At 42.8% G+C, this 26985-nt stretch overlaps 1 protein-coding gene across 2 annotated transcripts; it reads right to left on the bottom strand.

Moving 5' to 3' along the window:
- Nucleotides 1-1999: 1999 nt before the first annotated feature.
- Nucleotides 2000-23380, bottom strand: LOC147890573 (small RNA degrading nuclease 1-like). 2 transcript variants are annotated; one of them, XM_087390499.1, is made up of 12 exons: nucleotides 23174-23380; nucleotides 22884-23066; nucleotides 22644-22733; nucleotides 22455-22523; nucleotides 19079-19219; nucleotides 18833-18949; nucleotides 9830-9899; nucleotides 9636-9736; nucleotides 3003-3137; nucleotides 2785-2892; nucleotides 2589-2693; nucleotides 2001-2472 (listed from the first exon to the last, which is right to left on the bottom strand). In XM_087390499.1, the coding sequence occupies exons 1-12, from the start codon at nucleotides 23282-23284 to the stop codon at nucleotides 2107-2109; spliced, it is 1596 nt and encodes a 531-aa protein (XP_087246625.1). In that variant the 5' UTR covers nucleotides 23285-23380; the 3' UTR covers nucleotides 2001-2106. The 2 variants fall into 2 exon arrangements, with proteins under 2 accessions (XP_087246626.1, XP_087246625.1); XM_087390500.1 differs by lacking the exons at nucleotides 18833-18949; nucleotides 19079-19219 and having other exon boundaries at nucleotides 2000-2472.
- Between the last annotated feature and the right edge of the window lie 3605 nt (nucleotides 23381-26985).

Consider the following 26985-nt stretch of genomic DNA (forward strand, 5'->3'; position numbering starts at 1 on the left):
TGTGTTGTACAAACAATTTAATCCACATGTGGCCTTAGAGATTGGCTTAAGAGCATTTTTGAGAGTGCTTTTGATGAACTATTGGTGGTGTCTCCAATGAAGTAACTTCATAAAGAAAAGCTTTGCATTGTGAGCCTTGAAATAGGGATCGGCATGGAATGATTGACTAGCAGCTCTCTCATCATGCACTTAAAGAATGCATTAATAGCAAATGATGCCAATGTTGAAGCAAAACTCTTAGGCCCTCGAGAGTACTTGTACAAGCAAAAATTACTTGTAGAATTTTCAGAGTTTAATGAAAGAGTGGTATTCCCACAACACTCTCCAAGATAGCTGACTCATGGCAAATTGGATTCAAATGGAAGGACTCCGCTATGATGATTTTGAGTGGTGGCTCTTTGTACTCTGGTAGCTTCAATGTGTGCCACTGGCGTGGCATCCTTTGCAATGGCAATTCATTAAAGAATGGGAGGGGGTAGCGTGTGGTGGCACCTTAATGAGGATACTCTTGTAATGACTCGTGGCCATCGAGTGATGATTGGTGTAGCATGATGTAATAAACCATCCAATGTGTAGGCTCAAATTAGCATGAGAGTGACCAACATTTGGAGGTGTTACACGTTAATTCAGGAAGAAAAAAATGAATTGTAATGGCAGCTGATCAATGTATATGCTCAAGGTACTTTTGGGACGTATGCATCGTCGTCCAAGGGTAAAGTGGAAATACAATAGAGATATGCCTAACACAAGAAAAAATGAGAGCATGTGAAGGACACCTCGACAAAAGGATATACCTAGATGAGTCCACGAACATGCCCAAACTCATCCTCTTAAAGCACAACATAGTGCAGTTTCAATTTCATGATAGTCACTCATAAGGTTGGAAACCATAAACTCCATCACGCATAGCACGGACTAGCTACTATGACATCCCCATTGACGTCATCAATGCCCAACACTGGCTATAGACCATAGTATAAACATATGATCTCACACATACAAATCCACACACCCACACATACTTGAGCATCCATTTATACAAAGTCTGTATACTGAGTTTCTATCGACACTCCAGAGGTGAAGGACAAACTCAACCATGACGAAGGCTAGCACTAAAAGAGAAAGCTAATGAAAAGGTATTCCAACATCTCTTCATTCAAGCTACAACTGCTTGTTTGTGAAGACTAAACTATTTCATTTTAGTCTCTCCCAAACAAGCATCTAAATCTAGCTGATAGGGCAACACACCACTAAAGATATAAAGAATTATTGCAAAACCAGCAAGCCGCAACATGGATGAAAACTTCAAAAGGTGAAACTTGCACAACACCTCGACAAAAGGATATGTTCATCCCACAAGCAAATATGACAACTAAAAAACCTAGAATGAAGATCTATCTTCTATTTCCATGGTCATTGTGGCCTATTTTCCCATATAGCATTATTGGCTCTCCTTAGAGCATACAAGGTTAGAGCAAGCGTGGAGAGTTGTGTATCCACCACTTGTTTTTGTTGAATTTTGCCATACGACTAGACCCACTAGAGCTATTGATTGCAATTATCTCTCCATACTTTTGGACATCGTTCCCAAGACAAGGCCAAAATTTCCTCTTTGATATATTCTCACATGTCGTCATTCTTGTACTTAACCTGAGGTTATCTACGTGGCATATTTGCTTATTGGATTTAACATATCCCCTTTGTCCATGTATCCTTCACATGTTCTTATTTTTCTTGAGTCAAGCCTATCCTATCTCCAATGTACTTCCAAGCTTACGTGACACACATGCCCCATCCAAGAAAATTTTGTTAGCATACGAAAGAAAATTCACACAAAAGTTAACTACATCAGCCAATGGCTGTAATGAAGCTGTCTAGATATCAAGGATACTACATTTACACAGTCAAATAGCGACACAATAATTTATGCAAGAGAATATGCAAGCAACTATTAAGTACCGAGGCAAGAAGTACTGTAGATAGATATCAGGCCAATGTGTTCATAGGCAAATCATAGTGAATAGTCATCAGAGGGCAATATTTACACCAATAAACTTTCAAAAAAATTGAATTGTTTTCTCAGATATAAACTTACAACAAAAGCAATCACAAACCTTCCCTCCGAGTTAAAGCCACGATTATTCTTTGTAAGGACTGTATCTCTCCATCCCTCTCTCTCACTTGCCGTCGCAAGGTTTCCAACTCATCAAGATGGGAGCAACAAACACCTTTTTCACTCTCAACATCAACCTCTGAGGTTTCAATCATTTTCTTTGACCTTTTCCGACCTGTTACACATTCTGAAGTTTTTGTTTTTTCCGCATTACTGTCACCTTCTGCCTCCAATCGTCCATCCCCATTATCAGGATCATCACTTGACATTTTCCGCACCTTGATTAATACTTGCTCCAATTTTCCAAGCTTAGATAAAACAGAAAAGGAGACAAGCTTCTGTGGCCTTCCATAGGAGTCCTATTGAGTAACCCCCACCCCCCCAGAAAAAAGAAAATTCAAAAACTTCGGTGTTAAAACAGCTTGGTGTATTGCTGTATAAACGATTTGCAAATTACCCATAACTCAGTACCTACCTTTCCCAGCTGGCCCTTCAATTCCTTGAATGCTTTGTTCGCCTCATCACTGGATCCAAACACAGCGTAGGTTGTTCCAAATTTGTGCTTCATCCAAGATATAGCCTGTAAGCATAATGACTCTGGTAAGTTGTTTCTTTCATGAGCTCATAACCACCAAATACAAACTCACGATTATGACCTCCAGAAATTTTACCTCTATTTCACAAGAAAAGTTTCTTGGAAGAATCTCTTGCAAGTCATTCACAGACACTGATCTTGGAATGCTATGAAAATATAGCTTAGAAAGCTGCCCTTCATCTAGCTATTCCAGAGAGCAAAATGCAGTTATGAAAAGTGAGCTAATACAACTTCAAGGAATGCATGACATCAGAAAAAACCATGCCAACAGAATGTCAAACATCAAGAGCACACCATTTTTATTGAAACGTCGATGGGGCTTTTCAATCCATGTTCTAAAGTATGAAGAACAATTCGCATCGGTATAATAGCATCATCGAGGCAATTATGAGGCTCACCGTCTTCTCTAAACTGGTACCCTAATACTGCCTGCATGATACAACACAACCATTACAAAATGCATGAAGAATGTAATATGGAGTGATTATATCCAGAATGACAATCAGGAGCTACAAACATGAAACAGAGGGGAAACTTCCACTAAGAGGAAACCATGAGATTCAAATCGAATCAATACTCAATAACAAAATATGTGATCTAGCATCCCAACGCAAACTTATTGGAACAAAGTGGGTCATCAAAGTCTATAATTCCAATGGCCCTTTGGGCAAGTATAAAATCCAAACTAATGTCAAAAAGCCATGCATAAGCAGAAGAATTTGACCACTAGAAAACATTCGCTTCTTCTAAAGCAAGAATAACAAGCTATCATAAAAGTTATTGCATTAGCTGCACAATCCAGTACTTTAGATGGACATGAAGTTTGCCTTCCTAATGGAGGCCTGGAGAAGGTGCATCTCGAACAATCTCCAGGTTTGAAGCTCTTTTACTGAGGAGCACACCCAGCAAACACAATTTTTCGAGTAAGTGAAAATCCCAATTTGGGACGGTGTAAGGTGCACACTCTACTGCTTTGTGATTGTGATTTCGGATTTCAAGGCTCATGGATGAACTAAATGGCAAGATTCAGAGCCTACAGGAGGAACCAGATAGCTCAACTTGAAGCTCAAAAAATGGATTCTAGCGGTTGAACCACCTTGGGCCAAGCTTAGTACCATTAAGGCCTAAGGCCTTGCTTACTCATCTCCAATGCAGACTGCAAACGGCACTCTATAGGCTGCAACAGCCCCAAGAGCGTAATCCAATAGGCGACATGCCACGCAAGATCACTCTATGCAGGCTGAAGCTGCATCCCGTCCTGCCTCTGCTCCCTCTGGCCGCCGTGTCAGTCTCCTATGGTCCCTTTGCCCATTTTAGGCACTGCTGCAAACCATTTTTGAGGGCCTCCTTACTACTTTCCCTTCCTTTCTGAAGCTAGGAGCTGGGGGCGTCTTCGGCACACACGCTCCCTCATACCAGCCCTGTGGCTGGTCCTGTTGGTTACACCACCGCTCCCCATCTGCTGTCGACAGAGGGCTCCTACAACATTGTTGGTCACCTTTTCCCACCTAGGCTTCACAGCGCTAAGGTGGGTTCCCGGGCTATATGTGTGTCTAGGTGTCTGCATGCATGCATGCGTGTGAACGCGCACACTTTTTTTTTGGGTGATCATTATATTACAAAAAAAAGTGATGAGAGGCCAATGCTTAACGCGCCTGCTGGTTGTCATCCTAGACATAGGTACAAAGGTCTCATCACAGTCTATCTAGGAACATCATTTAGCAACTAGCCTTGCCTTGTGCCTATCAAGCCCCATGTGTCATTTTATAAATTAATTCCAAGCCCACATGGCACTCATCCAATGCTCACTCTCTTGAGCACCCCCAAAGCTGTCAAGTGCATCTTCATCACATAAGTTGCACATCCAAGCTGATCCACAACGTGTGCATTCACCACAACTTCTAGAACCATACCTTATCCTGCTAGTGAGGAATTATAAACTTACTCTCTCGGAGACTTTGTATCAGCCACTTCAGGACTGATCTAGCTTTCTAAGTTGCCGTACTCTCTTCCTTATGATTTGTTCCACATCATCCTAAATATTGGGCTGATCATTGACCTAATCTGGGGCATGCACATGTTGTTGTTCATGCTGCATTTGCTTATTTTCCACTCGCTATTCTTAACAGTTGTCCACTGTCAATCATACAAACACATCATGTGAACTCTCTCTGCAGCTATTTTCAAACTCAATCATGGACTAATCTGAGTTTTCAGCAAACACAGCATCTCTACTGACACAAATCGTTTGTCAGAAAAAAATTTAGAGGCAGTAACCTTTGCTCTCATTGCTATAGCCAACAAAAATTGCACTTCACAACTTTATCATCCAATTTTCCTCTCATCTGATGAGGCACATGTGCATAGGCTAAGGATCCAAAGGACATAAAGTAGTCTACATTGGGTTTCATATTATACCATGCCTTAAAGACGTGATGCTCTTCAAAGATTTTGTGGGGCTTTAAACATGTGCAGCAGACATGATTGCCTCTGCCGTGGCAACCCCTTTGCTTTGATCATGCATCTGACCATCTCCATCAGAGACCTATTCTTTCTCTTAGCAACAACAATTTGATGAGCTGTGCTGCATGCATGGCACTGTACACTCATGATTAATATCTTTCTAATCCAAGTATGCCTTAAAGCAATCAGAGCCCCTTGATCCATAAAGAGGATTTGCAACCTACTTCATTTACAACAAAATACTGAAAACACATAAATACCTAAATTTTACATTTTAAACAATACATCCAAGCAAATCTAGTGTAGTTACCAATAAAGGTCTCAAAATAAAGGTGCTTGCCAAGTGATGGTGGACCCATCATTGTGAATGAGCTGCATTTCTCTATCTGCTCTGACTGATCCATCCCTTGGAAAAGCATTCCAATGAATCCCTCACACATGTCTGGAAGGTTACTCTAGCAAAGGCATATTCAGTACCTTGTTTTATCTCTGCAGTACTTAAACTTCCAAAGTTCACGTCCTCAAATGTAGCATGCCACAACTCCGCCTCTTTCATAACCCCTGGTACAAGCTGGGAGTGGGGGAGTGACCATCTCATAAGTATTTTCAGGGTCCTTGACTAAGCACTTGCCATCCTCAAAGTGATAACATAACCTCTTTTTCCAAGAGAGGAAATTTTGTGGCAACATAAAGTATGTCTGGAGACACAAATCAACTAACCACAGCATTATCTTCACAACACCTCTAATGGGAAAGAAGCATCGTTGGCTCAAGACACCTTGCCAAAAGGAACAGGCTGTAAATCTGCAAATCACTCCCTCTGAGAGGTAATGTGCCTAGATGCACCAGTATAAAAGTACCAAACACATCTAAACTTTAAGTGAGTGATGCACCTTCACAAGAAAAGTACATTTTTCAGCCACAAGGTTGGCTGAAGCATCATAGTTATTTGTATTGGAACGCTTGAATATATAACCAAAGTGACAGATTCCCCCTTCTTCTACTTTGAAATTATCACTAATGAAAATGCCCTGGCTTTTTGCAGTTTGCCCTTCTTCTTGGGTTTGCTGTAAACTACTCGGTGCTTTCTATCAATTCAGACAACGGATTTTGCAAAGGCGTTTGAATGAAATGATTGCAAGTTGCCAAACACATATACTTGAACTTAAGAGTTTGCAATTAAGCTGGAATTAAGACTTATACAGCTTAAACACAAAGTGACATCATTGGATATTGCAATATGATTGAGGGGCCAAGACGCCCCTTCCCTTATCCAGGCTCACTTTATTCTTGAAAATGGAGATACAAGACCAAGGTGCAATGCACCTTCCAAACTGATGAACTCAGTGAAAACCTAGGACCTAGATACAAGACTCAAGAGCATATGTGCAAGGTAGACAACAAAAAGGAAGACTCCAAGCTCAGGTTTCAACTCTTGGCTTGCCCAATCCACAAGGAAGAAGCTTGCAACAATCACCACTTACATCCAACATTAGAGGCAAGCACTAGTTTCTAGAAAGATAGTGGAAACAACATGAAATAGTGCTGTAAATGAGATAAACTTGACAATACAGACTCCCTTCGTGACTTGACCCTTTTGTAGATGAAGTCCTTGATGCCTTTGAAGCTACCTTGGGTGAGGAGAGTGTGGAAATGGGGCTGGAATGAGAACAGATTAGAAAAACAGCCTATAGGCTAGAGAGAGAAAGCTTTTATGGAATGATAGCTGTAGAGAGAGAGTGCCAATGCTGATCCCAAGGGAGGGGATGTAAGAGAGGAGCTGCTGCTGTTCCAGAGGTGCACAGAAAGGCAGATTTCTGCAAAGGGAATGGGCTGGAACAGTAGAGAGAGAAATTCTGCAGTAGAGAGAGAAAGACTGCAGCAGGAGAGAGAAAGGGGCTGTGGCTCTAGGCTAGGAGAAGGAGAGAGGATGCTGCTGCTGTTCCAGAAGAGCTGAGAGGGGGCAGATTTTTGGAGAGGAGGGGCTGGAACTGTAGAGAGAGTGTGTGTGCTGCTGTAGAGAGAGAAAGTGCTGCTAAAGTGAGAGAATGGCCTGGGGAGAAGCTGGCTGCACCCAAGGAGCTGGAGAGGTTCTGTTGCATCAACCGAAGGGAGGGAGAAGAAAAGTGACGAATTTTTCATGTAGGGAATGAAGGGGAGAGGCCTTCTTTTAAAGGCTCAGCCCCCCCCCCCCCCCCAAGGCTTAGAGTGGAAGGTGGATACTTGTCCCAGATTTTTGGTGGGCTGCAATCCCAAAGAGGACAGCCCACAACCTACCCCAAATCTACCAGATTTGGGGCCAGACACTTGGCATGCATGCCCTGCCACTTGCCATGCATGCTGCCACATGTGTGGGACAGGTGGACTGACCTGCCAGCTCAGATTCCATGTGGCAGTCTGCCACGTGTCAGCTGCCACGTGACACTCCCAAAAACCCTAAAATTTCAAAGTTGTCAGAATTCAATTCTAATCACACCCACGGGTTCCTAACAGCTTGGACTATCTATTGACGTACTCTAAGGTCATAATTGAGCCATACTGAGCTCACTTGTTCGTCGTCTTATCTTGTATCTCCATTACTCTTGGCATGCTACCAGGCCCACACCCAAAGCTCAGGGAATATTCTCTTGAATGGTTCCTAGGTCAGTATGCAATCTGTGCATTTGATTGGTCCCATGTGGGGTGTGGTTTCCAGATGTCCCTCTCAAAGAGAGGCCATCACTCTTGTGGGTCACTAATGCCCATAACCCCAAGCAAGGGGGTCCACCCTCAAATGCTAGACCTAGTCCCCATTGTCCGTAACTGAACAGTAGGAAAACATTTCATTTCTTAATAAGCATACTATTGAAAAACAAAAAGAAATAGTACCAAGCAAGTGGATACATGCTGAAGCAGGATGACATTTGCCTACATTTTCTGGGTATTTAAATTGATGGCTGAGCTGAAACAGTTCTTGACTGATAGTGACCTACATGAGCTTCGCCAGGCACAACTTACAAGAGGACATGCAATGATGGCAAGGAATCAGGATGGAAACAGAGAGCTTCAAAGCCAACTTTCAGCATCTGCAAATGAGATTCTACCTCTTTGATCCCCTACTATGCCCTACAGCATGGTATGCAAGGCTCAAGCGAATTTTACCAAACATACCTATGAGATGGCCAATGGAATGGATTAGTGCTACAGGCCATGATGCTTGCACATCTCATTTGAAGCAAGCAGCCCACCCCATAGCATAGCGCAAGCAAAATTTGCATTAAACTTATGCACACAACGTCTCTTTCTAGATCATCAATTAGATTGACCATGCTCATCAATGTGAGAAGATGGAGGCAAGCAAACATAGGCTTCAAGATGGCATTTCCCTTGTCCATAAATTTAGTATAGGGGGATGAGAAGACCTTGTATGCACCCATGACCAAATGGTTTCACTCCCATGGAATGACATAGACCAACCTCCTCTATTCCAATACTCAAGAACCAGTCACTGCTGCTCCTGATTCAGCAAGGGATCCACTCAATTATCCAGGATGACTTATGGCAAGCGAATGTTGATCAAACCTCAGTCTCTACACTGCAACAACTCTAGGCATTCTAAATAGAGAATTTCGAGTTACTTACTGACTCACCTCACATACACACTGCAGATTGCCATGGAAGAAGTGTGTCTCCCCTGTCGCATTGGTTTGAGAAAGAAAGAAAGAAAATGATATTAAACGTCTACAAGAAGCCAAAATGGCCAATAAGACCAAAGTGTTACAATGATATTGATAGTTTGTCTCATCATGGAAAGAACCAAGTAAGAAAAACCTGAAACTAGATACAATACAGGGACAAGAACCAAAGGACAAGCTCCGTGTAAGTAGGGGCAACTATTGGGGTCCATCATCAAAGTCAATGGGCATGTAGAATGTCAGCCATGGGGTAATCCAAGACATCAACAAGGAGGCTGTCTAGATCCTCTGGATCGATCGTCTATGAGAAATAGTAGAATATTTGGATCCATTCTCCAAAGGGGGTCTGCTGTCATGGAGGTTGGGGTCTCCTAGTGCATTGGATGGCAAGCTCTAGTGTGATGCCCCCGCACGACTCAGTGGGGCTGCTCTCAGTGGTGCTAACCGTCGACTTTTTAGTACAATACGATAAAAACTCCAAGGATCTACATGTCCTAAGCATGACTTGACATCTCCTTACCTCTTTACACATCACTTTAAACTACACACAATGAACAAATGCTATTTCAAATGTTGTGTTCAAAACGTATGTGCATTCTTTGATACTTTGGCACAATGAAGCAACAAAAAGCCTACAAATAAAATTTACTACAAGCGCCAGCATATCAACAAAAAGCGTAATATGAAACCACTTAACTTTACTACGAGTAATTTTTTCAATTCCCTCTCTAGTTGGTGACAATTTACGATATGAAAAAGATTCATACTATTGGTCTTTCATGCAAAATACCTTACAAAGATCATTGAGCCCAGCAATATAGCTCTCAGGTTTATTGCAATACTTAAACATCAATGATATATCTATAACCCTTTGATGGTCGATCTTCAACGCTGTAAATCATCAAGGCCACTTCCAAGTTAGGAATGATTCATTGAAAACTCACCTACTGTATAATAATATGACATTTACATTAAAAACTGTACCTTTCAAGTCATGATGCAAGCTGTGCCCCACCAAGATAGTGCTTGGAGTCAACAAATCCAATACTGCTTTCTACATAAGAAGAAAAGCGAGTCATTAAATCTCTCCAAGTTTCAAGTTCCACTGTTTCCATTTCTTATAATTCATAACATGCCTCTATTTAAACAAAATGTATGTCCCTCCCTCCCTCCCTCCCTCCTCTCTCTCTCTCTCTCTCTCTCTCTCTCTCTCTCTCTCTCTCTCTCTCTCTCTCTGTCTCTCTGTAAGTAGCTCCATACGCCCCGTATCTAGCCCGTACCTCTGTACGTAGCTCCGTACGTACGTACCTCTCTCCATACCTCCATATATCCCGTACAAGCAGTCGCCGTTCAGTTGTACTACCAGGTCATCATACAACTAGGTCGTCGTACAGCAACAACGCCGTACGTAGCACGTAACTCCGTTCCTCCATACATTCCAAACAGCCAGGCCGTACAAGCAGTCATCGTTCAACGTACTACCAGGTCACCATACTTCAACAGCGCCTTTCATCTGTACAGCCAGTTCCAGGTTTCAGCTACAAGCTGAATCACCCCAGGCTGGGATGAACCCCTAGCCTAGCTTGGGGGTTAATACCAGCAAAGGGGCTTCTCACTTATACACGCCAGCAAACATGGAGTTCCCAAAAACAAAGACTTTTGCTTCAACCCCAAGTAAGCCCTTCTACTTGATATTGCAGCCTCCCCTCCCCGGTACGTCTTCTCAAAGACGTCCTCTCTATATGGAAAGACATATCTACATCAGAAAAAAATGGTAAGCATGATAGACCCGCAAGAGCACATTAACTATTTGCAGCAGGAAATACGTGAGCTCAAGCTTAGAATTGCAGCTCTAGAAAGGAAAAAAAATGATATGCAAGGGAAAGGCAAGCAGCAGATTATTCAAGAAGTGTTGCACAAATGCACTTGATCTCCACCAACACCCCAATTCATATCCACAATGAAGGAAATGATCGCAACTCAAGTAAGCTCTATCAAGCAGGAGATGACTCCAAACGTTAGTAACAAAGTCAATAAAGCCTTCGAGATGAGGAGGGCTTTATAAAATACAAGCCATGTCTACTGAGATATAGCAGCTCAAAGACACTAAGGGGACACCGGAAGGGGGATGCAAGATCACTGATGAGTTGACATCTGAGAATGAGAAGCCCAAAAAAGAAATGGCTGATTTGCAAGCAACCATGCAAGGGAAACATGCTGAGTTCATGCAGAACATCACGAAGGGGAAACCAGAGATTGTTGCATGGAAAGAAGTGGTCAGAAAAGACATAGTAGCACCCAAAAGGAGCTCATATCCGAAACTTTGGAGAAAGAAAAGAGGTGTAGCAGCAAAGCATTGAAGTGCTGGTTAGAGGCCGAACAGTAGGTAACACCCTCATGGTAGATGCCAAAGCCTTATTTGCCAAGATGGGGGTCGATCTTAATTGTAAAGCAGCTTCGAGTGTGGGTAAGGCAGATGCACCAATGAGGCCAATGGTAGTCAAACTACAGACAGCCACAGATAGATCCACTCTCATGAGCATGAGGGCAGCATTGAAGGGCACAAAATCTATTTTCTCATATGATGATCTCACAATCCTACAGCAAGAGCACATGAGGGAGGGATGGTAAGGGTAATGGCAGCAAGACAGGAAGGGAAATGGGCATCCTATTGCTGCCTATAGCACATGGCGGTGTCTGAATCCCAAGATGAGAGCAGAAGATGGCAGTGTGGAATTGTAATGGCACTCTCTCGTGTGACCCAAGCGGTTTCTCAAAAACCTACACTGACAGAGACGTGATTTTCTACATTGAGACACATGAGAGCCCTGAGAGGGGGCTGCCCACAATGATACACCTGGGAGTCAGCACATAAGAGAGAGATGAGGAGAGACATCGGGATAAGGGGCTCGAAAGTAGTAGCAGTTCTCTTCAAATCAAAGTTTAGACCACTTATATCAGTGATATGGAGAGAGCAGCATGCACGACATATGTGGATACGAGTCTAGCTATTGGATGCACGGCTGATCTACATGGCAATATGCTATTTCCCCCCCAAATACATCATCCAACGCGCATGAGGTCACTACAGCAACCCAAATGAGCTGATATATGATGACATCACGGAGTTCTCCAAGTAGGGAGACATCCTCCTCCGTGGTGATACCAATGCGTGCACAGGAGAGACACAAGTGGGCATGATAGATTTGGCATTTGATTCCCTCATAGTACCGGAGCTAGATCCAACAAAGCTTGGGATAGTGAGGATCTCAATAGATGCACTGATAGAAATGTGAGAGAGCGGGAAGCAACAGAGAGGGAGCAGAACGTCAAATATGCAATAGAATGAAGTAAAGCAATACAAAGGGGGGATAAGGTTTTGTCTAAGTGACAAACCTTATCCTTCACTAACCGTAGTTAGTGAACTAACTAGGTTAGGGGGGAAAACCTCTAAATGAGGAAAAAGTGTCCCTAACCCACTTATTGACTTTACATTGGTCACTGCCTAGAATTTATTCATAATTCTAACACCCCCTTGCAGTGCCAATGTCATGTACAAGGAAATGATCAATCACCAAAAGGAGATAAGTTCAGGGCACTGCGAAATGCCTCAAACTTCTCACGTGGAAGTGCTCTAGTGAAGATGTCTGCAACATTGTCATGTGTTGACACACAGATTGAAACCAGCCTCTAATCACTCAGAGGGCAGTGCAACTAAACCTTTAAAAGCCGACCAACCGTGGACATCGTTTGCAGAAGTTTGAGGTCATTGAAGGCACTTTCGAGCCATTCCGAGGCTGCTGCTGCATAGCCGCCTTGGTTTGGGTCTATTAGGAGCAGCACGTGTGGAAATTTGAGCCATTTTAGAGCATTTTCATTCCCGTTTATAGGGTTTCCAGGCCGCCTACAGTGGAGCAGCCCATCCATGCACATTGGTTGCAGATTTATGACCTATTTGGCAGCATTTTCGACCAGTTTAGGAGCTCCTGCTCGCATTTTCAAGGTGTTCTAGGGTTGCTGTTGCAGAACCAAGCTCTAGCAAGTCATAGCAAGTTTGTTCATGACCAAGAGAAAGTTTAAGCAATGGCCAGTATTTATGAATGCCAAGCTGACGCAAGACAACATACAGTAGTACCTATAGCTAGATGAATCCAAGAACATTCCCAAACTCATCCTCTAAAAACACAACATAGTGCAGATTCAATCTCATGATAGTCACTCACAAGGTTGAAAACCATAAACTCCCTCATGCATAGCAGGGACTAGCTACTATGACATCCCCACTGACGTCATCAGCGCCCAACAGTAGGTGTAGACCATAGTATAAAAATATGCTCACACACATACAAATCCACACACCCACACATACTTGAGCATCCATTTATACAAAGTCTTCGTACTGAGTTTTTGTCGACACTCCGGAGGTGAAGGGCAGACTTAGCCATGATGAAGGCTAGCACTAAAGGAGAAGGCTAATCAAAAAGTAGTCCAAAATCTCTTCATTCAAGCTACAACTGCTTGTGAAGTCTAAACATTTTCATTTTAATCAAAAAGCTCCGACTACTACATTCCACTTCTCATAGGTTGTTCCTCAATTATCCTTAAATGTTTCCTCAACCTTGTGCTTAGGTTTTGTGCACTACAACAGAACGTATGGGTCATCTTCTCGTTCTCTCCATATGCTGCGACAACTGCACAGTTATCCCCCTCTTCCAAACACTCAGTGAGGTCATTGAAACTCTCCCCAAACTGTGGCAGTCGTTTGTCTCTCGATTTTTTGTCACTCCATCTGAACGTAGAGGGAAAACTTGAACTCGCTCCCATGTCTTCACAGTTGAAATGTTCTCATCACAATCGTCATGATTCCCTATGATGCACGCACTGCAAAAACAAGAAAGTTTTCTTGTTATAATCAGTTGGTTGTTTGAAAGGCCCCATATGTTGTGCAGACCACGAACTCCTTTAATTTTCTCGCAATCGTGCCGGCTTCTCCTTTGCACTTCATCCACTTTCACTTCATGGAACACTCTGCGTACTATAGTATTCATAAGGCTTTGTTTATTGTATGTTGAATACGCGCCTGTGGAGAGGTTGGTTGTAAGCCATGCTACAGCATCATGGGCATCATTGAGTTTTTCTTGAGGGCATGCTAATTGGTGTTTAAATAGAGCTTGCCTAATAACAACACCGCATCCATCATATTCACCCTTGCCATGGCTAGACCCAAAGGTCATCGACTAGCCGCTAGACACGTTTTTCTTCAACTGCCTTGCATTTGTGAAGGCTGCTGATCCATTTCAGAGCCTTAGACCAGCCCCTCTATTTGCTGGTTATCTATTTTCAGCTTGTTGCCTAGTTGGACACTATGGAGCCGCGTCCTTGTGGTGAAGACTCATCAACTCTACCTTCAGCTTGGGATAAGCAGAACGACAAAGCATTAGCGCTTATTGGTGTTAGATTGGTCAACAAATTGCTTCATCAACTTGACCTCACTGCTTCAGCTAAGGAGAACTTGGACAAGCTCAAGAATATTTATGCTATATCTACTGGACCTGAGCAGGAAGCTTCATCTGCTATGTTGCATGATCTATTCCTCTCTGAAAAGATAGATGATGCTTAGCTCTATATGTGTTTGTTGAGTCAATAAAGGTTATCAGCCTTGACTTGTCCCTCTAAATTGAATGTACTTGGGAGTCAATAAGAGGTACTCTACCCTGGGTTGTCCCCTGTCACCTCAACTTCCACTCCATAGACCATCGGACCAACTTGATTTCAGACTCCACCCCACCAAGTAAGTTTCCTTATTAACTTTCCAAATCTATGAAGGGGGAGTTGAAAACAGCAGTTGTCTCAGTTACTGCAGGCTATGTTCATTAGACCCTCTTTATCACCATTCGTGGCATTGAGTACATTTTGGAGAGACAGAACGATTTCCAAGATAGACCTCAATAGTGGCGTCCATCAAGTCCATGTTTTCGGTGCTAACATACCAAAGACAATGTTCAGGACAAAACGAGCTCACTACAAGTTCGTGTTTATGCCATTTTGGTCTCAAGAATGCATCACTAAAATGATGTCATGGATATTTGCTTAATACATAGGAGTGTGTTTATTCATCTTTCTGGATGATATCCTTATTTTTTCAGCTGGAGCGGAGCAGCACTTAAAGGATGTGTGCAAATAAATGACTTCAAACAATACCAAGCTCGCACTAGAGTAATCAGCAATGTAGATGGAGTCAGCATTTTCAACAGTTTGGGGCTATGATTGAATACCTCTGGCAAGAACAATCCTGTCGTTGACGCTCTTAGTAAGAAAACCTCCATCTAGACACTTCAGGGGCCCCCTATGCTAGAGATACAAGAGAAAGACCTTGATAGTATGAATGCACAGTATGAAATTAGGTACTCAGTTCCAATCGGCCCCACAACTCTCGCACCTAGCCAGTTGCCATACGTTTGGAAACGCGTTTCCAAACGTTTGGAAAATTTTCCAAATATATTTCAATTCAAAATTTTCCCCAGGTGCTTGTTTTATTTTTACCAAAAGTTATATGCCTACTATATAAGTCCACATTCTTGGGACCTAAAATGCATGGTTTCATGCACTAATGGCACCCACAACATTGAGGAACATAGAGGAAAACATTTCAGCAATCTAATATTAACATACACTCATAAGTGAGCCTGGATTGTGTACAAAGTATTTAGCCCATAGGATATGCTTTGAATGGTCAAAGTCGTCACAAACCGTGTTTTTCACCCACTGTTAAGAGACATGTGTCAATACCATATATGTTGAGTCAAATGCAAAGTACCATGCCCATCGGATATGCTTTGGATGATCAAAATCACCATAAACCCTGCTTTTCACTAACTGTCATGCACAATCATCAAAAAACACGCTTTGAGATGTGTTACTCAAATGTAAGCATACTCGATGGTCACGATAATTCGGATATGAATCAATACCACCTATTTTGGGGTGCGTGAAAAGTATCATGCCCATCAGATATGGAGCCTAGCTAGGGCCCTTATATAAGGCTGGTTGAGTCAGCCAACCAGGCCGACTAGCAGGTCGGCTCGTTAGGGTTGGGCCAGCCAACCAAGATGGCCAGAGGGGGTCGGTTCATCCTCCTGCTGGGTCGGCCATTTCTCAGAGCCCTTTGGGCCTATAAAAGGGGGCACTTGGGCCTCCATTACCCATCACTTGGAGCAGCAGAAAAGCCCCATCAGAAAGGAGCAGCAGGGAGCTTGTCTTGGGCCTCATCACTGGAGGAGAAGAGAGCATACAATAGCTGCAAACTAAGTTTGAGGGCCCTAGGCTGGACAGCAAGGTGGAAGGTATCTCGAGGTGGAGCACGCAAGCTCGAGCCTAGAGATAGCCAGCAGATAGGAGGAGTACCTTGTGGTAAGATCAGAGGACCACACCAATGGTGGGACTCTGGATCCATCTCTCTTTTGTATTGTGTCAATAGCTTTAGACGGAAATATATTATTTTGGTGGTTTCTCTATCTAGCTAGTTCATTGTCTATTGATGAGTCCGCGCATCGATTCTATGCACATAAGTTCAAGAAGTTTGTGATTCCACACCCCACACAACATTGTGTGAGCTCCTAGGCTATTCTATCAGCCTTCTGATGTGTGTACCCTCTGTTGGTCAATTTCTAATAGGGCCAACCACAAAAGGCCAGTTGTCACCAAACACACCACGAGTAGCTCAGGCCAAGGGGAAGTACAAACGCAGTGGAATCACAATTCATAAGCCAAGCCGCTGCCAAGTGTCACAAATGCGATGGACGTGCCAAAATCAAAGCACAATCTTGCAAGTAACACCTGCTCTGATACCGTATTGGCACCGCAAGATCCCAAACCCGCCCCATAGCCAGGCTGGGGCCTCTCTCTCCTCCCAAAAAATCCCAAGAGGGATAACTATGGAGGGCTGAAGAGGCTACTATATCCAAGGTCTCCCCAAGCTCACTTGTGCTTATGGGATGGCAATCCCTCTTTTTACACGTGTCAATAGTGCGAGGGCCCCTCGAATGAACCATGCTCCCACCTGCCATTTTACTCCAACTCAGTCTAGTGCCTCATTTCGTTGCCAAAAACCTGTTTTTTGAGCTAAAAAACAGTCCAATGGCTGTTTTTTGGGTTTTTCAAGTCCGATTTCAATGTTTTATGAAAATTTTTGAGCTGTTTTTTCATTAACGACCCCTTCTTGCATCATTTCAAGCTGTCCGTACAATTGTACGGATGCCATCTGGACGTACGTACAGTTGTACAGACCTGTACGGGCAGGTGCGCGACACAACCAAGAGTCCATCCAAACTGACTGCAAATTGCGAGATATTCTCAGATTTGCAAGTTATTACATTTGCACTCATTGCAGTGGCATTTGACTGATTGATCTAAAATTTAGGGTTTTCCCGTGACTTTGGCAAGAAATTGTGACAGATTTGGTCACATTTTCCAAATTTCCATCAAAATTTGGAGCTTTTCCACATTTGCGCTCTTTTTGCCATATTTGCACTCTCAAAATTTGGGGCTTTTGTCAGATTTTGCTAATATTTGCTTGGCACAGCCAGATTTGGGTTCTATTTGCATTTGCCCTTTGATTTCGGCTATTTGTCCTTTGAAATTAGTGGCATTCAACCAACAATAAAGCAAATTTGGTCAAATTTACAAAATTCCAGCAAAATTTGAGGCTTTTCCACATTTTTCCTCTTTTTGGCACATTTGCTGTCTCAAAATTTGGGGCTTTTGTTAGATTTTACTGATTTTTGCTTAGCACTGCCAAATTTGGGTTCTATTTGCATTTGCCCTTTGATTTGGGCTATTTGTCCTTTGCAATTTGTGGCATGCAACCAACATTTGGGATAGATTCAGCTCAGACTTGCATTGTACAGATTTGCAGACATTCGCCCTTTGTTTTGGGCTGGTCACTTTTTTGTAGGGGGGTCCTTTGATTGAACATACATTTTCTTGCAGGTCATTTGCACTTAGAGGGTAAAGGCCACGACCTCCAACACCCCCCTGTGGTCAACCCCCGAAGCACCATTTTAATGTGCTAACCAAATCAAAGGTAGCACCAAACCAAGGCAACGTGAACAAACCGCACGGGGTCAGCAAATCAAAGCTGCCCAAAGTGCCTTAAAGTCCACACATGCCAAACAAGGACAGCCAACTATCGGTGCATGCAGCCGCCATCCAATCATCGCACTTCAAATCACACCACAGATCACGACACTCTACAGTGAAGTCGCAGAATTCAAGGCCGCCACACCACACCACATGGATCGTGACATCTCCGCTTGCTCAAACAGGTCCAAAAAGTGGCAGACAGTGCCACGTGTCAACCACGCACATTAACCGCCACCATGCAAACAGGCTCTGATATCACTGTTGGCCAAGCAGCTGCTGCCATGTGTCCTGAAAATCGCGCCAATGCACCCTTTGCTAACTAATCACATTCCACTTAGCCAAAAGAGGGGTGAAGGACACCATCTCCAACAAACTCCTGTTTTGTACTCTTAAATTGTAGAGGGCCATCTTTACTGTCTGCAATTATTGAGCTCCGATGATTTGGTTGTGAGTAGGTATTGGGTACTTTCAGGAGGGTGCAACATGCAAACAGGAAAGATTGTAAGGGAATAAATGTGCAAGGAGGATTGGGCAAAAGGGAAAGGAAAAAATCTGGCAAGCTCAAGACCATGGGATTGGGCAGGAGAGGGGACATGAGAGGATAGGGGCGGAGGGGGGGTGGGGGAGGGATTTGGGGGAGCAAGAGGGAACCAGGACGTTTTCATCAAGGTAAAGGGCCTGCAAAGAAAATATCATAGCCGGCAATGTGCTTCATTAAATGAAGTTATCACAAAATGAAGTCACACAAGAAGAAATGAAAGAAATAAACGGACAAATATCCTGTAAGAACAAGGAGAAAAGGGGAGCAGAGAGAGAGAAGGGGGGAAGGGGGGGGGGGGGATATACCTGTGCATCAGGAAAAAAGCATGTTACACCTTCCAGATTTGCCTCAGATATGCCAGTTATGGCAGTCAAGTAATCTACCACTGGTTTGGTTGGCTTTACAAGCATATCTAAAACCATCTGCATCCACAATGTGACCTCAACTTCATAGCACTTTATTCCTTTACAAGGCATGGACTTGTATTGCATTGAATCTGGATTCTACACTTGTCTTCACTAACAGCAGGTACCTTCTGAGAAAGAAATTACCTTACAGTCACGATTTACAACACATACACGCACCAACTCCCTCTCTCCATGTTCGCACACCACCATTTCACAGTCTATAGAAAGCATTTCTTCTTGTCTGATTGGATCATCTCCTTTACACAAATCTATCATCACCCATCCCTTTAAAAAAGACATAACAACATATGAGAGGAATTTGAAATCAGCATGAGCTACAAATATGTGAGATGCACGTTGGATCTTGGAAAGAAAAAGCATAGCTTGCAGATGTCTTCTCTTAAACCTATAACAAATCAAAGCTCTGGTCTGCCATGCTGTTAGTAGACCATTACGAACAGTTATCCCAGATGTTGGGATACACCTAATGGAAAAGATCCTCTACTTATCTTGACTAAAAAGGCTTGTGCTTCATATGCCTTTGTCTTCAAGTTATGAAAAAAAACGCACCTAATCATGGAAGAAGAAAGAAGGAGAATAGTAGACAATGCAAATGCCTGGATGTTACTAATAATTACTAAAAGGGAAGACAAACAATGCTTCTGTTGTAGATTAAAAAAGACAACGTGCAAGCATCTCAAAAACATGTGGCAATTCCTTGCAATGTACTTGGTGACAGATTTTTAAAATAATACAAAAACAAACAAACCGACTTGTGAATTCTTGGACTAGCTTTAGACCAAGACGGAAAATCAATAGTGATAAACAAAGATGCATGAATGATAAGGATCATCTGCAGATCACCAACAAATCACGATGGTGGAAATTAAAGTGTGATCAACATATAAGATACTTCAAATGGACAATATCTAGAGGACTTTTGTGAGGACTAATATTAAACAAAATTTTGGCGACAACGATCCCATGGTGTGTCGATGGTGTGTCGAAGCGCTCCATCTCCATCCTCCACCTCCACCTCCATCCATGTCCTCTTCAACATGCACTCTCACAATTATTCTAAATGGATGTATGATTTAGTGATGATGTGTCTAATATTTGTATAATTCAAATTATGTTGAATTCTCCATGGCTAACTTTGGATAACACTATCGTGTATAGCATCATTTATACCATTGTTGCATGAACCAACAAGATTCCCCCCCGCCGTAGATGCTTTCCTAATTCCATCTAAATTTAGACCATGTTTCTAAATCGCGTGGGAAAGAGATGTGTAGTAGTGATCCTTCTAGCAAGTTGACTGTGTGTGTGTGTCTATTTCACAGATAAGGTTCCTGTGAGAAGGATTGCATCTGCTTCTTGTCTTCGATGCATGGCCCCTTCTGAAACGGTGCCTCATTTGTTTTGGATGTGCTCCAGCACTAAGACCTTCATATGCAAAATTTCGATGTCGCTTCGCCTTCGTTTCCCTAACTCTCCTTTTGGGAAACATTTTTGGCTTTTTGGCAGACTTCCTACAACCCTGGTCCATTACTCTTTATTTTTGTACTGGGTCAGATATTGGGCTTTTTGGACCATATGGCAGGATCACAACATGAGATATTTTGGGAATCCGTTCTTGCAATCTTATGAATATTTCAGACTCTCCCTACGGCAATCTATCTATGATGCTTGCCATCAAGGAGATCTTCCTCAGCCATGCCTGGAAATAGTTTCTCTTTGCTTTTGATTTCCTGTTGAGGCTCTCTGTTTTTTTGAGACCATCATGTAAATTTTGCTGATAATATAATCATGGATTTACCCCAAAAAAAAAAAGTTTCTATTTCACACGCATTTAAAGCACATTCAACAATATACTAGCTTTTATCTATTGTGGCATCCACATCTTATGACCACATAATCAACAAGTGAGATGGCTTCTACAGTGAATGCTCCTACTGTGTTGCCTTCCAATTCTCAATCTAAGGGCAAGGAAAAAACCTTATAGGAAGTTTGACAAACACTGAGGAAAACGGTCACAGCTCGGAGACCTCTGCCTCCTCGCACATGGAATGGTACCGCTTCTAATGGCCATACCCCTGAAGAAAATTCAGGTATTGGCATTACTTGGGCTGCTGTGACCGCCAATCGCACTCTTTTTTGGAAGAGAATGTGGTGGGTTTGCTGCCCTCTCATCAGGCACCTTTGTCACCTTAGGGTAGAGGTTCTGACCCTGAGGTGGATATGCAGACTTGAGTTGGCTTTGCTGCTTTACCAAAACATAATCAGCACATGTACACTAGACAGCATGGTCATTTTGTTGGTTATGATATTTTTTATGCTGGGCAGCATTCCTTTTTAGAAGTGGTCTTTTTAGTTAAGCACGATCTTCAGCCCACTGTTGCCTTCAATGATACACAGTGTAGTGTCTTATTCAAGATAAATCTTTGAATTTGCTTCAGTGTATGCACCTCAATCCTCATGCAGTAGAGGTATGGTTTTGGGATGATATGCAGCAATATCCCTGGAGGCCGCATTCTTTTCTTTGTGGTGATTTCAACAATGCCCCTCAGCAGGGAGACAATGCATCAAGTCGCACTCATATGCTGGCCTCTGAGAGGCAGAGTTGGTCTCAATTACTGCTGCAATTCAGTTTTGCTGATCTTTGGAAGGAATCACATCCTTTGCTGCCAGGCTTTACTTTCCATCATAATGCACAGTTTTCTTATCAAGCTCGATTGGATCGCTGGTACAGAATCAACCTACAACACTATGACATTCTCACAACAAATTTGTGGGTAGATTATGCATTTATGCATTCTGACCATGCTCCTCTTTGGTTCCAGATCTCTTTTCATGAAATACCACACGATAGGCTGTCACATAGAAGACTCCTCATCCTGAGTACGTTTGTGTTGTATAGCTAGATGAGAATCAAGTTCTTGGGCACCTCAAAAGTTGATATTACAATTGACATGTGTTGAGCTATGAGTTTAGACAATTCATGACATATAGATTTATGCTTTAACCATAATAGCAACAGTTTTTTGTAGCATTCCATACTCTCAGCACCAGCTTTAAAACTAAAATTATAAGCAACAGATAACCTCAGCCATGCTCGAACTTTAACAAAAAATTGAAAGCCATGTGAGACCATGAAACATTAGTCCTGCATGCAACACAGCCTTTAGAGGGATACAGTACTCCATATTTAGTTATCTGAACACTAAGTTGACACGCTTAATAGAAACGAGATTACTAAAAACCCATTCAAGTCCAACAGTCCAATTTGAAATAGAGCTAGAGAGATGAAATACTCTATCTTTAGCGACTTTGACACTTCATTTCAAACTTGAAAAGCAATTCCAATAAGGGCACATTGAAATTTAAATTTACAATCCACCCATACTAAAATTTCGATACCAAAATAGAAACTACTGCCTTACGGATGTTCGAGTTTTAGCTTTATAAGAAAAACTGATCTATGCAACCAGCTATAAGGGTAGAGTGCATCGATGGGAACCTCACTGTACGATGGAAATGTATAAGATTCTTTATACCGTCCATGCTGATGTGTTAACTCAACCAACCCCTGCACTGGCAGCAACAATAAGTAAACAATGAGAATCAAGATGAACAGTAGATCTTTTGATGAAGTGGCCAGATCTGACTGCCCCATGTTGACAAAGACGCATTACTGATTTAACTTCACCTGTTCCGCAGATTCTCCCCAAAGCCCTTGTGACTCTATCTGTTCAATCTTCCTGCATCGTTTCTCCCAACTTTTGATCTGCCTGACCATCTGCAATTTGATGGTCAGTCACATTGTTAGAAGCTTATCCGTTCATCATTAATGTAATAAGAAGATGAGAAAGCAGACACCGATTCCAAAACTTCCCAACTTGTCAGTTCAAGAAATTGAAATCAAGCGTTTTCCTGATGACGAGAAAACCTGGATGTCATCTTCAGCTGTGAAAGTTTGCACGAAAGCGGCAAGAGTTTCCCAGGACCGTTTCCCAGGGTCGCTAACAGCAGCACCAAGCTTTCTGTCTGTCGCGTTAAGAAATTCCTTCCAATCGCCTTTAGAACCCCTGATTTTGCGGCCTTGCGCTGTTTTCACGATCCGAATTAAAATCTGAGCCGAATGAGGTAGCCAGGTTAGATAAAATCAAAAGAAGGCAGACACATTAACAACAAACCAAGCCAGAGGTATAGAGATTTGGAGAAGGAAACGAAAAGAACCTCACTGTCTTTCTCTGTGAATCCGGAAAGGCATTTGTTGGCCTTCTTACCCCCCATGGCAAGAGACGAACAAGGAACCCGAGATGGAGCACCCAGAACAATCGTCTGCATACATCAAAAACCCTTCATGGATTGGCCGTATATAGTGCAACAGTCAAAGTCTTGGCGTTGACTTTCCACCTCGTTTTAGGTCAATCCGAAGTCAAAATCGACTTATATTATAGCTATTCGACCCATATATCGGGGCTTAGCACATGGGAAGACATAGGATGGGAATGGGAAAAGGTGGTCCCAAGTGGTCCCATGCATATTTCTATCATATTGAACTAGGGATGGGTTTAGGCAAAAGAGCACACATGACATCATTTCATGTGTTTAGGTGGTTGCCAGGGTCTAGAGGCCAGGGTCCAGGATGGGAGAAAAAGTGGCTACTCCCATTAGCATGGGTGTAATGATGACAAAAAGATTCCCATCCTAAACCCATGCTAGCCCCATCCATGTGCTAAGGCCCATTGCATTTGCGTAGGCCAAGGCCCACACACACACCCCAGAACAGAACTCATCTAGTGAGCGGGGTATAGAGGATGGGGTGGCGTGGGGAGAAAGGGGAGGGGTGGGTGGCGGGGGGAAGAAAAAGCTATCCAACACCATATAAAACCATAGATAGAAGGGCAAAGTTTCAGAAAACATTATATTAGAGAAGAGCCACAAAATGTGGCCTTGTGAATGCATAATCTTGATCTAGGAGATCCTTGCTCTAGAGCTTTGGAACTAGTAAAAAGCAATGATTACCTGCAAGCATCATTCATAGATAACCCACAAAGCAGATATGGAATTTGTCAAACATGAGAGTCACAATAAGAGTTGTGGGGAGATGACAACTATTGTATACATAATTCACAAAGCCCAATCAACTTGCTAACATGCACAATGGGCATAGGAGGACCTTACCTAAATTAATTGATTTACAGATTTTTCCCAAGTTGGGGAGACCTATCGAGTAGGAGAAGCCAATCACTTTTCAGATAATTTGGACCCATTGCCATCAACACGTCAAGGGCAAATCCTTGAGGTGTTAGAACACTATTTCAAGTGTCAACATCAGTTTACACCCAACTTGTAAATGAACACAACCCCCCTTTTATAACCTAACATTCATTATGGGGTTGCACAAGACATGTAACCCTAATACGTATGATGTATTGTTGGGTTATATATTTAAATACTATGGCATGCCAAGTAGATTATCCTTATTGTTAGAAGCCTTTGGCTACATGTCGTGTCCAACATTGCTGACCATCTTATTATCACCCCGTCATTTTTAATGCCTTGCCCAATCCAATAAGGTGGCAAGTGCTCAAAGACGTGTTGCTAGTAGATTTGTTGGTAAAATGCAACCTTAAAACCTTGTAATTGTCTCACTTGAGACTGAATTTTCTTTTATATATAATATACATAACGCTTTTTTCACCCCAAAAAACATTTGTTGGTAAATTGCACCACAAAGTGCAATCTCAAGATAGACCAAAGGAAGCAACCATCATTACTCATGTCTACCATTTCCCTCGTTTGCAATCTAGTACACATTAGTCATTCTTATGTGTACTCCTCTCTCTCTCTCTCTCTCTCTCTCTCTCTCTCTCTCTCTCTCTCTTCCAACATGGTATTAGAGCACTTAGGTGAGCTCTCTATGGAAAAGTCAGTCTTTGACCACCTAAGTATGTCTACCCCTTGTTAAGATGTTATGGACTCGAGAGATGTGTCAAATCCCCATTCTTCTATGAGAAATGCCTCCTCCTTTTTGTTTGTATGTGTGTTTGTCCAACATTCTAGTCCTCGAGAGGGCATTGTGATAATGATGTTGGTTCAAGAAGCTTAGGTAGCTCAAGATATGGCCTCTTGAATTTTATGTGCTCTTATAAGTGTTTTGTGATGAGGGAAAAAACACGAGTGCTTCTAGAAGAACAAGACTAAGACGGAACAAGAAAGCCTGAAAAATTCAATCTAGAAGGAAGAAGAAGAAGAAGAGTCTAAACGACTCAACACACATGAATGTGTGCACACACACACACAGAGTCATGCACACACACAAACAATGGATGCACATGCACGCATGCACAATGCATGCACACACACACAAGCTTTTTTTAAATGAAATCACGTGTGCACCAATGGAGAGAGAGAGAGATAGAGAGAGAGTGGGGGGGGGAGGGAGGGAGGGAGGGAGCAAGAGAGTGAGAGAGAGCGAGAGAGAGAGAGAGAGAGAGAGAGAGAGAGAGAGAGAGATCCGTAGGAGGCCTCGCGGGCCTATGGGACAAAGTGCACAGAAAGAAGACTCGTACAAGCCTCGATGGGCTAAACCAAAGGGTGCACTAGGGCCCTTGTTGAGTATTATTCTATGATGTTGTACTAAGCTCAAGGGCTCTAGCAAAATCACAATCAAGGGCTGTCAAGTTATCTTGGATTTGCGCATGTCGAGCTATCTCACATTGTGGTGGGGGACGTGGTCTCCTCAATCTTTGAACCCTCTGAGCTATGTCCAGAGTGACCCCTCTTCTCTATCGGTTCCCCCCTAGGAAAGCTACGATAGGTCGAACCTCAATAGAATGTGTTCTAGGCACTCTCTCTCTAACATGTGGTCTCTACGTCCCTCTCTTGGGGCATTGTGTCGGTTCTCTCGGCGGATCCAGTCTACCCTCATATCAACTAACTCATCTTCCTCTACTCGACTCTGTCTTGGAGTTGACTCAAATGTATAAAAGTTTGTGACGTGTCATTGTACTTGGTCAACCTCTATATCATGTGGCCTAGCCACCTCCTGCTCTCTGATCTATTGTAGTAGTGTCTCCTTGTGCCGATGCATCTCCATCAAATAGAGCCCAATGCAGATTTGGTCATGGAAATGGATCAATTGTGAGAGTGGACCCAAGCCGCTCCCCTCCTGGTAGAGACAGTGGTAGCATCCCCGGATCTCATAGTAGGCTGGCCAAGCACAAAGAAAATGTTCCTCTGTCTCAACCGCCCCCAATGTGCATAGCATGCAGATCTGCTGCTCTTTGGGTATACTTGTGGCTCTCCCACCTCAATCTTCTAGTGATGGGACGAAACCCACATCTGTCCAATGCCAATCCTCAGTGCCTGTTAGACTCCTCTATCCTCAAGATACAGGCAAGATACTGCGGTCAGCGGATGATGAATTCCTCCTCCGATGCTCTCAGGAAGTGGTCACGGTACAACTAGATCTTGCAATAAGAGTTGTGAAGAGATGACAACTATTGCATACATAATTCGGAAAGCCCGATCAACTTGCTAACATGCATAGTGGCCTAGGAGGACCTAAACTAAATCAATTGATTTACGGATTTTTTCCAAGTTGGGGAGACCTATCGTGAGTACGACAACCCAATCACTTTTCAGATAATTTAGAGCCATATTTTATCCTTGTCACATCAACACATCAAGGTAAATCCTTGAGGTGTTAGAACACTATGTCAAGTGTCAATGTCAGTTTACATCGAATCTGTAAATGAACACAACCCCTCTTTCATAACCTCACCTTCTTTATGGGGTTGCACGGGACATGTAACCCTATTATGTGTGATGCATTGCTGGGTTATATATTTAAATACTATGGCATGCCCAGTAGATTATCCTTATTGTTGGTAGCTTTTGGCTACATCTCGTGTCCAACAGAGTAGATTATCTTTAATGCCTTGCCCAATCGAGAGAGGTGGAATTTGCTCAAAGAGGTGTCCTTAGGACATTTGTTGGTAAATATCTAACCTTGTAACCTTGTAATTGTCTCAAGTGAG

The sequence above is a fragment of the Dipteris shenzhenensis genome, chromosome 19, assembly GCF_047967505.1.
Source record: "Dipteris shenzhenensis isolate YYH24624 ecotype China chromosome 19, Dip_SZ_1.0, whole genome shotgun sequence".
In the NCBI taxonomy this organism is placed as follows: Eukaryota; Viridiplantae; Streptophyta; class Polypodiopsida; order Gleicheniales; family Dipteridaceae; genus Dipteris; species Dipteris shenzhenensis.

What these genes read in the sequence shown, in the direction of transcription:
- LOC147890573 (XM_087390499.1), bottom strand. Translation starts at nt 23,284, where the DNA reads ATGCAGACGATTGTTCTGGGTGCTCCATCTCGGGTTCCTTGTTCGTCT. An exon ending in GGCTCAATGATCTTTGTAAG is followed by an intron (nt 3,138 to 9,635) that starts GTATTTTGCATG and finishes TGTATCATGCAG; the next exon opens with GCAGTATTAGGGTACCAGTT. An exon ending in TGAAGGGCCAGCTGGGAAAG is followed by an intron (nt 2,473 to 2,588) that starts GTAGGTACTGAG and finishes GTTACTCAATAG; the next exon opens with GACTCCTATGGAAGGCCACA.